Source organism: Mixophyes fleayi, chromosome 1 (assembly GCF_038048845.1).
Source record: "Mixophyes fleayi isolate aMixFle1 chromosome 1, aMixFle1.hap1, whole genome shotgun sequence".
In the NCBI taxonomy this organism is placed as follows: domain Eukaryota; kingdom Metazoa; phylum Chordata; class Amphibia; order Anura; family Limnodynastidae; genus Mixophyes; species Mixophyes fleayi.
The window spans coordinates 127583218-127598832 of record NC_134402.1 but is presented as its reverse complement, the minus strand read 5'-3'; the positions used below and the strand labels follow the sequence as shown (position 1 = coordinate 127598832).

Genomic DNA, 15615 nt, shown 5'->3' with positions numbered 1-15615 from the left:
ATATGGGTGTGAGGTAGGTGTTGGCTAATGAATGGGTGCGATTTTGTTTGTGGGTGATGGTGGGGCAATTTACTTTAATAGTGGGGCCTATTAATTTAAGATGGGGTGGTTTGGGGGCTATTAATTGAATGTGGGGTGAGTTTGGGAAGAATGAGGTCTATTTATTAAATGTGAATATGAATTATTTAATGGCAGTGATGGTTGCGGAAAATAGGTCTATTTATTAAACGTAAATGCTATTTATTGCTGGTGTGGTGGGCTCTACTTTAATTTTGGTGGGATGCAGGCTTTTAATTTAATTTAATGCTGGACTGTGGGTTGATGCTAATTAATTAATGGTGGGTGCTAGTAATTTATTTGTGGGGTTATGGTGGTGCTATTTAATTAAATAGGGGGGGTTCTAATAATTTAAGGTGAGGTGATGGGACCTTTAATGGTGGGGTAGTTTGGGGGCTATTAATTGAATGTGGGGCAGAGTTTGGGAAAAAGGGCTATTTATTAAATGTGAATATGAATTATTTAATGCTGAAATTATTTAATGCTGCCATGGTCATGGGAAATGGCTATATTTATTAAACGGAAATGCTATTAAATTATTGCTGGGGCTGTTTGGAGAGAGGGATATAGGTTTATTTATTAAATATGAATACTAGTATTTTAATGTTGGGCTGGAGGGAAGCCTATTTATTAAATGTGGGTGCTATTGATTTAACACCAGAGCTCATTGGACCTTTCCTAATTTCATGTACTAATTTTTTTTCCAAATAGGGCTCCCAGCATTCTAGGATCCAGACAAGTGGCAACTGATCAAGAGACATCAGCAGCCACATATGGGGAAAGCAACAAGAACAGGTAAGAGAGAGCAAGACAGTCTGCCAACTCTATTTTTCTATACAAGCAGTTCCTCTGCACCATGTTATTAAATAAACACGAATATGTATATTGTGATGACATTTTCTGTTACTGGGTTGCTACTGCTAAATTTAGTTGCTCATTTTGTCCTACTTTCTATGCATTAATGTACCCATCACTCGTACACAGAGGAGGCAGCCATTATGTGGGTGAACCAATAATAATACCTCCCAACTGTCCCAATTTTAGCGGAACAGTCCTGATTTATAGCCCATGAGTGGGAATGTTGGGGGTATGTTATGGGCAGTCTAGCACTTTACAGCCCTCTGGTGGCATAGTCAACTTTGTACTAATCCTGCCTCGTTTTGTGTTTGCCCTTCCTACAGTTGATTTGGTCCCACCCACATGAGGCCAGAATTTTTTCCAGGGTCACTTTATGTTCCCAATCTTCCCCTGTACACACACACATAGCATGCCATTCCATGAGCAATTTTACTGTCAGTGTTGCGGTCATATGTAGCTTTCTGATACTTATAACACTTTCACTGCGCAATATCTCCTCAAAGAGCTCCAAGGAGACAGTATTGCAGCCAGATTAGCCTCCTGCATAAGAAGCAAATCACCGCCTTTTATGGAGTACAGGAGTCCCAAAGTTTCTTCAGAGGGACACCTGTACCGCCACCACTTCTATCCCTTCTTGCACATGGTAGAATATTGAATTTTATTGGAAGGATTTTGAATGTTGCTGACCGTGCATTACTGCCAGACACAAATACCAACACTTGTACATCAAACACACTAACACCACTACCACATGCTACTACCATCTATAATTTTTCTATACACAGCAAGACCACCACATGCTACTTCCACACACTGACAATAATGACACACTAATACTCCAAATAATACCAACTGTAAAAATGCATTTTATGTACAGTAGGCCTTCATACCATCTTGATAAATGTATTTTATGGAGAAAAATGAAAATTTTATCTCTTTATGTTTTGTCATTAATGACCAGGGGCCTGATTCATTAAGGATCTTAACTTGAGAAATTTCTATATTCAGTCTCCTGGACAAAACCATGTTACAATGCAAGGTGTGCAAATTAGTATTCTGTTTTGCACATAAGTTAAATACTGACTGTTTTTTTCATGTAGCACGCAAATATCAACTTTAAATTTCAGTGTACAAATAAGCTATCAAGTATTTGTGTGCTACATGAAAAAACAGGCAGTATTTAACTTACGTGCAAAACAGAAAACTAATTTGCACCCCTTGCATTGTAACATGGTTTTGTCCAGGAGACTGAAATAAGAAGTTTCTCAAGTTAAGATCCTTAATGAATCAGGCCCCAGATTATTAACAGGTGACATTAATTGAATACTTTTGGGGCTTTAAATTCCACATATGTAATGGACCTATTCTGCAGTGTATTGTCTGTTAGAGCAGGACCTGTATTCAACAACAGACATATCATCATCATCATCATCATTTATTTATATAGCGCCACTAATTCCGCAGCGCTGTACAGAGAACTCATTCACATCAGTCCCTGCCCCATTGGAGCTTACATTCTAAATTCCCTACTATAGACATACACTCACACACAGACAGACAGAAAGACAGACAGAGAGAGAGAGACTAGGGTCAATTTTTTTTTTTTTTTGGATTGCAGCCAATTAACCTACCAGTATGTTTTTGGAGTGTGGGAGGAAACCGGAGCACCCGGAGGAAACCCACGCAAACACAGGGAGAACATACAAACTCCACACAGATAAGGCCATGGTCGGGAATCGAACTCATGACCCCAGTGCTGTGAGGCAGACGTGCTAACCACTACGCCACTGTGCTGCTGACATATTTTTACATGCGCTCTTTGAATATGGATGGGCATATCCCAATGTGCATGCGTTTTTAAAAAAATATTATGTTATTGTTATATGTTATTATATTATGTTCTGTGACCAGATGGTCTTACTTTGCCATCCAGTCTGGGGGGGGGGGGGGGGGGGGGTGGGTGTTGCACAGATTATCTAGGTTGCTTTCTCACTGACTGTAACTGACCACTCCCACTGGTGTCACCTTCCACTAGACGTTCGCCGACTTACAAATGCCAACTGCACACTAGGCTCATTCACCAGCACCTGGAAATGCTTAATTCTCGGTAGCTGGTATAGCTGCTGCAGCACCTCTTTGCTGTGGGCTGGCTGATACCTTCTGACCGCTTACTGTGGATCATGACTTCTGGGTAGCCAGCAGAGCGTTGACATAGAGACACTGAGTTCAACACAAGACAGCCGGGAAACGGATTAGAGTGTAAGCTCTTATTTGTTGTTCACAGGATACAGCAGGCAATAGGCATCAGGCAGAATCTTTAAGCAGTGATGTTTATTGCCCAAGAGTCCCGATAAGGACCTTTACACACTATTTGAAGGTACTACTGATATCCCAGAAATACAAATGGTATACAGTTGAAATACAAAATACAGCTCTTTTTATACTATTTCTGCACACATGTTGACAGGGTGTAAACCCGAACCATGGCCATACCTGGCACCACAACATCTGAGATATTACATTCAAAGTTTAGCATCAGGAGGTAAATTATTCTCTAAGCTTGAATTTAATGCAATTTAAACTTAACAACATTTATATCAATCTGTGATTTCCCAAATTACTTGCGGTTACATTATCGAGATAGTTCCTGTATCTCCCTAAGAAATAGGATACACAGTATAAGGATCCCCTGCTGTTCATTCAGGTTAAAAATATCTGTTGATGACTCCAAGATGAAAAGGCTTAATTAGCATGGGACTTCCTTTAGGAAAGTTACAAAAAACAATTTTCCTTCATATATAACATATCTTCATGTTTTCTATTAAGTTAGACTTGGCACTCCCATAAAGATCTTTAATACTCTTATACTTTATATAAGAGCTATTGGTAAAATGTATGAAAAAGTATCAGGAGTTTATCATAAATTAGACTAACTGCAAAAAAGTTTATCCTGAGGAGACATTTTATTTGTGCATTTCCTATCAGTAACCACTGCTGCTTTAAGACATAAGTGGCCCCTCAACTTGTTTACATGGGTAACTATATCTCACTGTGGCGCCATTTATTAATGCCCCCATTTCCCCCTTCCACCCGTTAATTATTATCCCTCATCACAACAATAAGGAATGATATAATATGGCCATTTATTAAAGAATGTTCCCAGGACAGCACTTCCGATAGAAGCTGTCCCGTTGATGACATTACATTAACAACAACTCTGAGATCTGACTCAGGGGGGTATATTTACTAAACTGCGGGTTTGAAAAAGTTGAGATGTTGCCTATAGCAACTAATCAGATTCTAGCTATCATTTATTTAGTATATTCTACAAAAAGACAGCTAGAATCTGACTGGTTGCTATTGGTAACATCTCCACCTTTTCAAACCCGCAGTTTAGTAAATATACCCCGGAGTCTTTAATGTGCATGCATGTCCTTAGGTCATGCATGAGTAGAGCTATTTTCTGTATTTAACAAGAGGAGAGCATGAAGCTCTTGGAGAGGAATCTGAAGATGCCTCTCCTGCAATGCTCTCCCTATAGGGCAGAAGGCCCTATGGCAGTGGTTCCCAAACTTTTGCAGTTCGCGGCACCCTTAGAGTCTCCAAATTTTTTCAAGGCACCCCTTCAAAATAATTATTGAGCAGTCCTGTTTTAGAAGTAGTTGGGTCAAAAAAATGTAATAAGTATTTAGGTCAGGACAGAAATACTTATTTAGTTATTTAGTTGTATGCAAAAATGCCCCCTCTGCATCCAGACACTCTGCCCTCAGGCACTCTGCCCCCTCTGCATCCAGACACACTGCCCTCTCTCACACTGCCCCCTCTGCCCTCTGTCACGCTGTCCCCCCTCCTCTGCTCTCTGTCACGCTATCCCCCCTCCTCTGCCCTCTCTCACGATGTCCCCCCCCTCCACTGCACTGTCACGCTGTCCCCCTTCTCTGCACTCTGTCCCCTCCTCTGCCGCTTGTCACGCTGTCCCCTCCTCTGCCCTCTGTCACGCTATCGCCCTCCTCTGCCCCTCTCACGCTGTGTCCCCCTCCACTGCCCCTCTCACGCTGTGTCCCCCTCCACTGCCCCTCTCACGTTGTGTCCCCCTCCACTGCCCCTGTCACGCTGTGTCCCCCTCCACTGCCCCTCTCACGCTGTGTCCCCCTCCACTGCCCCTCTCACGCTGTGTGTCACACTCATCTGCCCCTCTGTCTGCCCCGCTGTCACACTTCTCTGCCCCGCTGTCTGCCCCTCTGTCTGCCCCGCTGTCTGTCCCGCTGTCACGCTCCCTCTCACTCCTCTGCCGCGAGCCAGCCATAGGAAAAAACAAAGAGCACATAAACTTACCAATCCGCGCGGCACCGGGACCCAGCAGACTCCTCTCTCCCGCAGCTGTCACTGAATATCGACGTCAGTGACAGCTGTGGGAGAGCGGAGTCTGCTGGGTCCCGGCGCCGCAGGGATTGGTAAGTTTATGTGCTCTTTGTTTTTTCCTATGGCTGGCTCGCGGCACCCCAGTGACAGCGCCGCGGCACCCCTGGGAGCCGCAGCACACACTTTGGGAACCGCCGCCCTATGGCCTTAGCCATTGGGGTCAAGCTCCCAAAGCTAGCTTTTTCAGAGCTTATAAAATAGGCCCAGACCGAAGTCCTCAGAGAGAAATAGAGGTACTGCAGTTTAATGCGATACTTATATATCTATGATATCTCCTGTGTTATGCTTTTGTTAAAAAAGCTATGTTGCTTAAAAATGCCTAAACTATGCGTAAACAGTAATTTCCGCATGGTTAAAGGCTTAAAAAATAGACCCCTGTATCTCACAGGTAGAATCCCTCAAATTTTCTCAAGAGAGCAGTGGAGGAAAGACAAAAATTGTTTTGTCACATGGGTGTATTATATTTAATAATAGCAGTGCTCACCTTCCTTACAACTACACTGACCTTGAGTTAATACATGTAAACATGTGACCACCATTAGAGAACATTGACTGTTCCAAGTATGTTGCCTTCAATTAACTTCCACCTCTAGCTCATATATATATATATATATATATATATATATATATATATATATATATATATATATATATATATTTATTTATACACAAGTTAACCCGTGCATGATACTCATGCATTCTAGTCAAATCAAGCTACTTAAGGTGTTAAAAAGGTTCTTGTCATGCATTTGGGCCTAGCCCAGGCCTCCTCAGGGGAAGAGCGTTACTTTCCGACGCAAGCGCCATTTTTTAACGTGGTTTTGTCCACATGTCACCACCTCATCATTTTTCTCCATCCCCTCATCCTTCATCTTCATCGCCACATCCTTCATCAAGCTACTTAAGGTGTTAAAAACTCCCCACTGTCACCCCCGGCAACCACCAACCACTCCCAACTGTCACTTCTCCTTCAAGAAATATATAGGTCAGTGTATTACTCTGCCCAGCAGGTGGCGCTGCAGCTTGGTTTGTTTTTTTTTCACAGACGCCACTAGGCATTTATATAGTAGATAGATAGATATATATATATATATATATATATATATAATTATTGGAAAAAACTGCACTCACATCTTCAAGTAAATCTTCTTTGAGGTGCTCCACAATAGCTCCCATTTCCATAGTAGCTAGCACATGTTCAAAAAATAAAGAGGGCACTCACCGTTTAAAACAGATAGATTATTCTTTATTTTCAATCCAGTTCTTTTATATTATAGTCGACGTTTCAGTCTTACATCCAGACCTTTTTCAAGACAGGTTTTCATTGAACAGCAGATAATCTATCTATGCTTGTCTTGTCTGCTGTTCAATGAAAACCTGTCTTGAAAAAGGTCTGGATGTAAGACCGAGACGTCGACTATAATATAAAAGAACTGGATTGAAAATAAAGAATAATATATATATATATATATATATATATATATATATATATATATATATATATATATATATATATACACACACACATATACATATACACATATATACCCATTACATATAGAAATAAGATGCATATACCAGCAGTAACTGCTTTAGGGTTTATGCTTATATAACATTATGCTCTCTCTGGCTCTTCAGCACAATATCATGTTAAGAGCGAACTGCTTCTTCTCTGCAGTCAGGGCAAATTTATAAAAAACAAGATGGCATTAGCCATTCTGCCTTATGGGGAGAGCATTGCAAGAAAAGGATCTTCGGATCCCTCTTCGACAGGCTTTGTGCTGTCCCCTCCGTTAAATCCTCAAAATGGCTGTGCACATATGCAAACTAAGGCCACATATGGTCATTAAAGACTCTGTGTTTGCTAGTATAGTAAAGTCATCGCCGGCACTGCCTCTTATCGGGATGATTTTTTAATAAATACTGCATTATATCATGCATTATCGCTGCGATAAGGGATGATAATTAATAGGGGGGAAATGCGGGCAATAATAAATAGGCCCCTTAGTTTTAGTTACTCACCTAGGGGCACATTTATCAATCATCGGCTAAACCGAGAAATAGTTATCAATCCTTATCGCATGGATAAGGATTGAACCATTTCTCAAATTTATGAAAAACGGATCACAGAAACAGCAGTTCCGAAAAACTGCTGTTTCTGTGATAAAAAAAATCATACTTACCCCTCTTTTCGGGACGCGCTGTCTCAGGATCTCCTACTGGTCATCTTCGTTCCTCTTCATACATTAATTGCGCATGTGCAGTTTGAAGAACAAAGATCCCTGTTCTGTCTCTGCAACTATCGTTGCAGAGAGAGAGTCGTGAGTGACAGGGAGGGATCATGTGATCCCTCCACACATGCACTGTCCAGCTCTGCTCTTCGGAGCAGAGCTAACAGCACTGAAAACTTTAAATTATGATAATGAATGCCAGCTTCAGCTAACAAGTTGAAAAAAAATTTTTTTTCGGGACTTGTTAGATTGCGGCCAGAGCAGTCACCATAGTGTTGAATGGTGACTGCTCGCAAAAACGATGAGGAGTACAAAGCAGCAGATATCCATGATATCTGCTGCGATGCACCTTTAATAAATTTGCGGAGGGCACATCGGGACCTGATTTCCACGGTAAGTGCACGATAGTGCACTACCGTGATTTCTTAAATATGCCCCCTAGTGCTGCGCATCACTCTCAGCATCCAAGAAACAGCAGGATACCACAAGTAAATTACTTTTACTGCATTATACTAGCCAATAGTGAGAACAATAATGGAGGCAATTTTGTTGAAGCCAAACTTCATTAAAACAAAAGCAGATCCCCATAAAAATGGGTCTTAGACTGCAGAGCGTTACAGTTTTTTAAAGTAGAAAGATGGAAGAGGTTCCTAGGAGCTGTTTCCTTATTCTAAACCACACAACTGTCTGGATTGGAGTGTAGGAAGGTTTCTGGGCAACTGGAAACCCCCCTAAGGATGCCCCTGAAGTACAGGGGCAGGTTAAGCTGGAGGGTGCAGGGGTGGATATGAACCCGGGCCAGTTCCATAGTGGGCTACCTTGGGCTGGGTCACTAGGCCACCTGCATTTTGTTTCCTTTAAAATGTTCCTAATAGGCTGCTGAGTCGAGTCTTGCCACCTGGGGTAAAAAATTGTCAGTCAGCTCCTTACAGCACTGGGTTCATGAGTTCAATTCCCGACCATGCCTTATCTGTGAGGAGTCTTCTCCGTGTTTGCGTGGGTTTCCCCCGGGTGCTCTGGTTTCCTCCCACACTCAAAAACATACTGTTAGGTTAATTAGTTGCTAACAAATTGACCCTAGTCTGTGTGTCTGTCTGTGTGTGTGTGTGTGTGTGTGTGTGTGTATATGTTAGGGAATTTAGACTGTAAGCCCCAATGGGGCAGGGACTGGTGTAAGTGAGTTCTCTGTATAGCGCTGTGGAATTAGTGGTGCTATATAAATAAATGGTGATGATGATGATGATGTTCATCTTTCAGGGAGAGTGACTGGATCTCCTGGGGCAAAACTAGTGCAGTCTGAAATTACCACACACACGTGGGGTCTGATGCAGAGTTGGACGCAATTGATCTCCAAATCACAAGTGCAAATTGCATTCATTAAAAGAGCTGCAGCCAACTCTAGATACATACAGGCAGTGCCGTAACTAGACATTTTAGTGCCCTGGGCGAGACAGGGCACCGGCGCCCCCCATCTAAGTGGGAGTGACATTTGCCAAGTGGGTGTGGCCAACCTAATGTGGGGTGTGGCTAGCACTTTACTGAATGAATTCTTTTGTATTGCTGTGTAGTTGGTAGCCTCAAAAATACAGGTGTAACCTATACAAATTTCTCTCACTATAGGGAAGAAATATAAGAGCCCTTGGCTACACCTGTATTTTTTGCAATAGACACTATGTGGAGGAAAATAGAAATCATAGATTATGAATATGAAAATGACAAATTTTCTATTTCCTGTACTTTACACGACATACACTATATAAATTTGGATTTTTAAATACATATAAACCCAGTGCTGGAAGTGGGCTGCAGGATGACAAGTAAGAGGAATAGGGGAGAAGATGGTGCAAGGGGTAGATGAGAGGGACAGGGGAGAAGGTGGCACAGAGGGGGTAGTAGATGAGAGAGCCTGGGGACAAGGTGGCACAGAGGGGGTAGTAGATGAGAGAGCCTGGGGACAAGGTGGCACAGAGGGGGTAGTAGATGAAAGGGCCTGGGGACAAGGTGGCACAGAGGGGGGTAGTAGATGAGAGAGCCTGGGACAAGGTGGCACAGAGGGGGTAGTAGATGAGAGAGCCTGGGGACAAGGTGGCACATGGGGGGGGGGAGTAGATGAGAGGAACTGGGGAGAAGGTGGCACAGGGGGTAGATGAGAGGGACTGTGGAGAAGGTGGGACAGGGGGGTAGATGAGAGGAACTGAGAAGGTGGGACAGGGGGGTAGATGAGAAGGACTGGGGAGAAGGAGGCACAGGGGGGTAGATGAGAGGGACTGTGGAGAAGGTGGGACAGGGGGGTAGATGAGAGGGACTGGGGAGAGGGTGGCACAAGGGGGTAGATGAGAGGGACTGGGGAGAAGGTGGCACAGATGGGGTAGATGAGAGGGACAGGGGAGAATACATAAATGCAAAATACCAAAAAATACAATACCAAAAAATAATCATTATACATTTTCATGTCCCCTGCCCCCATAGATTTTGCTTCCCCACTACACTCCCTCAGTTTTTGCTCCTGGATGGAGCACCCTATTTCCTATTTTTTTTTTTTAAATATATATTTTAATTACAATATAACATTTACTTACCTATTTTTCTTCCCTCCTGGATGGTCAGCATAGCAGTCAGCAGTAGATGCAGGGGACTCACTCTCTCTGCTCAGCAATGGCCGCTCCTCACTTTCTTTTCAGAGGGGGGGGGGTGGAGCGGAGCACAGCATCCTGGAAGGGGAGGGGGCGGGTCCTGACAAATAACTTTATACACACTGTCTGACAGGACAGTGTGATCATTCTTTGACCAGCCACCACACTAGCCCCTCCCCCGACTCGCGGCACCCGACCCCCCTCCCCCGACTCGCGGTAACCGACCCCCCCTCCCCCGACTCGCGGCACCCCCCCTGCATGAGTCGCGGGGGGGGGGGGGGGGGGCAATATTTTTTATTTTATTTAATTTTTTTTAGATATTTTTTTTTTACTTTGAGCCACAGAGGGGAAGGTAGCGGGCGGCTGCTGCGCCCCCTCGGGCTTGCGCTCGGGGCGACGGCACCGCCCGCACCACCCTAGTTACGGCTCTGCATACAGGTCTGCAGCAGTAGCAGACTGGTGCATATACACTTATGTCATATAAACTTATGCCCATGTTTATTACCATTTGTTGTGTTTGCAAAATAAGTATTTATTGCTGTTAAGCATAAATAAAACATCAAAAAACAACTCTGTCTCGCATATGTGAAAAAAATAGCTTAAACACACACAAAGAAAGAATAATCTATGCACATGCAAAGAGGAAAGCAGCAATCAGCATCAGTGGTGCACTTACAAATAGCCAATCACAAGTGGTTCGATATTGCTGGTGACCATCATTATCATCATGCTGGGTTTTGATAGGTATATATTGTATTTGCTCACTCCATCGTTCCGCCTCACCAAGCACTATCAGGTATAAGTGCCAGAAACATGCAAATCTGTATAGGCACATATTGCTGCAGCAGTACTTTTTTTGGTCATGCTCACAGAGATTTGAAGTAAGATACACAACACAAGCTGGCATAGTACTCACTCTGTTTTAATATGCAGCTAAAATGGTCTAATTGGTTGTCAAATTAAGTAGTTGCAGTGTTCTTGTAAGTAGTAGTTATTATCTATAAAGCAAGGTATGGTTTTGGTTTAGTGGTCTGACACGAATGCCCAACCTGTTTAAGATACAGCTGGTCGTGACTGGCGTCCCCTTACTCACTTAGCAATGAATACACCTTTTCTGCCACCACAAAGGTTTTATTATGGTGCCCTTAGTTCTCCAAAACCACTTATTAATGTTTCACACTTAAATCACATACACATATAGCATGAGCCTCCCTGGGCTTTGTAAGTTCACAAAGAATCATGGAGAACACACTAGATTAAATTTATTTAATCTGAAAAATGTTTCCAAGGCTTAGTTACAAAAAAGTAAATAACAAGACATACAATAAGTTTCAGAAAATAAAATAGGAAATAAACCCAGAGTCACTATTTATTAGTTAAGACTTGACATATGTGAGGGAACACAATTGAGAAAAATAGGACATTTCAGTCTTGATAGACCACCTCATGAAATTGAACTCTGTTATGTCTAAAGCAGAATATTTTAAACCCTTCTTACAGGCTCTTCACTCCCCACCTTAGGAATTACATTTTCAATTGGGTCAGATTGATTCCCAAAATGACACAGAGCTTTCCAAAATGAGTTATGGATGTCCTGAGATCTGGAATGTTCACAGGGCCTAAGTTCTCACCTTTACTCGTTCTGCTTGGCTGGTCAAGTCCACATCGCCTGCATACAAAAAAAACTCCTTAGAGATGCTATTCTATCCCTGGATCTGGGTAATTTCTAGGGATGTGCACCGGCGACTTTTGAGGTCTCGTGTTTTGTGTTTTGGATCCGGATTTTCGTTATTTTTGAGGTTCGGATTTGTCTCGCAAAACACTTGACGAAAGGTCTCGGTTCGGATTTAAGGTATTGGATTCGGATTTTTTTTGAAAAAAACATAAAAAGTTTAAAAATCAAGTTTTTGGGCTTATTTTCACTCCTAGGCTATTATTAACCTCAATAACATTCAATAACAAGCATTTCCACTAATTTACAGTGTATTCTGAACACCTCACAATATAGTTATTAGTCCAAAACGTTGCAACAAGGTATCTTTCTGGACTGCGTAGAGGAGTGGGTCACCACAATATATATTAAAAACCCTGAACTTTTATGAATCGCACCAATAAATGTACCTGGACTGCGTAGAGGAGTGGGTCACCACAATATCTTAAAAACCCTGAACTTTTATGATTCGCACCAATAAATGTACCTGGACTGCGTAGAGGAGTGGGTCACCACAATATCTTAAAAACCCTGAACTTTTCTGATTCGCACCAATAATTGTACCTGGACTGCGTAGAGGAGTGGGTCACCACAATATCTTAAAAACCCTGAACTTTTATGATTCGCACCAATAATTGTACCTGGACTGCGTAGAGGAGTGGGTCACCACAATATCTTAAAAACCCTGAACTTTTATGATTCGCACCAATAATTGTACCTGGACTGCGTAGAGGAGTGGGTCACCACAATATCTTAAAAACCCTGAAATTTTATGATTCGCACCAATAATTGTACCTGGACTGCGTAGAGGAGTGGGTCACCACAATATATTAAAAACCCTGAACTTTTATGATTCGCACCAATAATTGTACCTGGACTGCGTAGAGGAGTGGGTCACCACAATATATTAAAAACCCTGAACTTTTATGATTCGCACCAATAATTGTACCTGGACTGCGTAGAGGAGTGGGTCACCACAATATCTTAAAAACCCTGAACTTTTATGATTCGCACCAATAATTGTACCTGGACTGCGTAGAGGAGTGGGTCACCACAATATCTTAAAAACCCTGAACTTTTATGATTCGCACCAATAATTGTACCTGGACTGCGTAGAGGAGTGGGTCACCACAATATCTTAAAAACCCTGAACTTTTATGATTCGCACCAATAATTGTACCTGGACTGCGTAGAGGAGTGGGTCACCACAAGATATATTAAAAACCCTGAACTTTTATGATTCGCACCAATAAATGTACCTGGACTGCGTAGAGGAGTGGGTCACCACAATATCTATTAAAAACCCTGAACTTTTATGAATCGCACCAATAAATGTACCTGGACTGCGTATAGGAGTGGGTCACCACAAGATATCTTAAAAACCCTGAACTTTTATGATTCGCACCAATAAATGTACCTGGACTGCGTAGAGGAGTGGGTCACCACAATATCTATTAAAAACCCTGAACTTTTATGAATCGCACCAATAAATGTACCTGGACTGCGTAGAGGAGTGGGTCACCACAAGATATATTAAAAACCCTGAACTTTTATGATTCGCACCAATAAATGTATCTGGACTGCGTAGAGGAGTGGGCACTGGGCACCACAATAAAATATATAAAAAACCTTCAACAGATCTGCATTACACTACACATACGGCTGCTCCTCCATCCTCTCCATCATATACATGTTGGAGTTTTAGCGTGTGACAACCTCTTGTTTTTGATAATGTCAGTGCATTTGGAATATTTTTCAATTTGCCCCACACCACTGAATGTACTTTATCTATGATACGCAATACGCATCTATCTATCTTGACTGCGTAGTGTGGTGGCCCCGGTACACAATTTGGTACCGAGGCCACAATATAATTAAAAAACCCTCCACGTGTCGGAATTCCACCAAAAAAGTATCTGGACTGCATAGTGGGGTGGCCCCGGTACCCAATTTGATACCGGGGCCACAATACCTCCTCCAAACATGCTACAGACAATTCGTCATTGAGAGACCCCAGACAGACAGGGTCGAAGTGTTATTGTTTGACTTTGTAAACCCAAAAAAATGTCCCTGTTGCACATAGTCGTGCAATGAAGACTGACTTTTTCATTTAAAGGCACGATCTTTAAAGTGTAGTGTTTGTAAGTCTAAGTCATATTATACTTTTGGTAAAATTGGTTTATTTTGTTCCTCTTTATGGTAATTAATTAGTAATAGAATTAAAGTAGGAAATAGAATTAAATAGAATTAAAGTAGGAAATAGAGTGGTATAGAGTTGTAGTGTGGTATAGATAGAGTGGTCCACACAATATAATAATAAAACCCTCAACTGGTCTGAATTCCACCAAACAAGTATCTTGACTGCGTAGTGTGGTGGCCCCGGTACACAATTTGGTACCGGGGCCACAATACCTCCTCCAAACATGCTACAGACAATTCGTCATTGAGAGACCCCAGACAGACAGGGTCGAAGTGTTATTGTTTGACTTTGTAAACCCAAAAAAATGTCCCTGTTGCACATAGTCGTGCAATGAAGACTGACTTTTTCATTTAAAGGCACGATCTTTAAAGTGTAGTGTTTGTAAGTCTAAGTCATATTATACTTTTGGTAAAATTGGTTTATTTTGTTCCTCTTTATGGTAATTAATTAGTAATAGAATTAAAGTAGGAAATAGAATTAAAGTAGGAAATAGAATTAAAGTAGGAAATAGAGTGGTATAGAGTTGTAGTGTGGTATAGATAGAGTGGTCCACACAATATAATAATAAAACCCTCAACTGGTCTGAATTCCACCAAACAAGTATCTGGACTGCGTAGTGGGGTGGCCCCGCTACACAATTTGGTACCGAGGCCACAATATAATTAAAAAATTGGGCATCAACTGTCACCGTTGTTTAATATCTGATACACCTAAATATGGACTGCACAGTGGAGTGGCCCCGGTAGTAAATTTGGTGCCGGGGCCACAATACCTCCTCCAACTTCCAAGTGTAGTGTTTATAAAGACACGCAGCGTCGAAGTGTTATTATTAGTTGACTTTCTTAACCCTAAAATTGTCCCTGTTGCAAATATTCGTGCAATGGACAGTTACTTTTCTATTGAAAGACTCAAGCTTTCAAGTGTAGTGTTTATAAAATATAAACAACAATACAGTAGTTTTAGAGCACGTCAATACCTCTTGTTTTAAATTATGACACGGCATTTTACTTTTGGTTTAATTTCTTGAATTTTTTTACATTTGGTTTTACTTTTTGAACATGGCAAACGACTGTTGCTTGGTCATATAATGCAAAAAAAAAAGTTCCAAGATGGAATTGTCCTTGGGCCCTCACACCCACCCTTATGTTGTTGAAATAGGACATGCACACTTTAACAAACCAATCATTTCAGCAACAGGGCCTACCAAACAACTTTGGCTGAAATGATTGGTTTGTTTGGGCCCCCACACCAAAAAAGCTATTCATCTCTCCCTGTACAGACTAAACAGGCTCTACTGAGGCAAGATGTCGTCCTCATCCTCAACCTCTGATTCCTCTCCCCCTACAGTGTGTACTTCCTCCTCATCACACATTATCAATTCGTCCCCGCTGGACTCCACAACCACAGGTCCCTCTGTAGTATCTGGAGGGCAGTGCTGTACTTCATTGAGGAATTGATTATTCATTTTTATAAACATCATTTTTTCAACGTTGTGAGGAAGCA

The 15615-nt window shown here is 42.0% G+C and overlaps 1 protein-coding gene across 1 annotated transcript in view; it reads left to right on the top strand.

Annotated features, from left to right (window-relative positions):
- Positions 1–773: 773 nt before the first annotated feature.
- The window catches only part of MYOZ2 (myozenin 2), a 55405-nt gene continuing 40563 nt past the window's right edge, over positions 774–15615 (top strand). The window contains exon 1 of the mRNA XM_075189527.1: positions 774–852. Coding sequence (XP_075045628.1) covers positions 831–852 — 22 coding nt within the window. The 5' untranslated portion in view covers positions 774–830. The remainder of the gene's footprint in view (positions 853–15615) is intronic.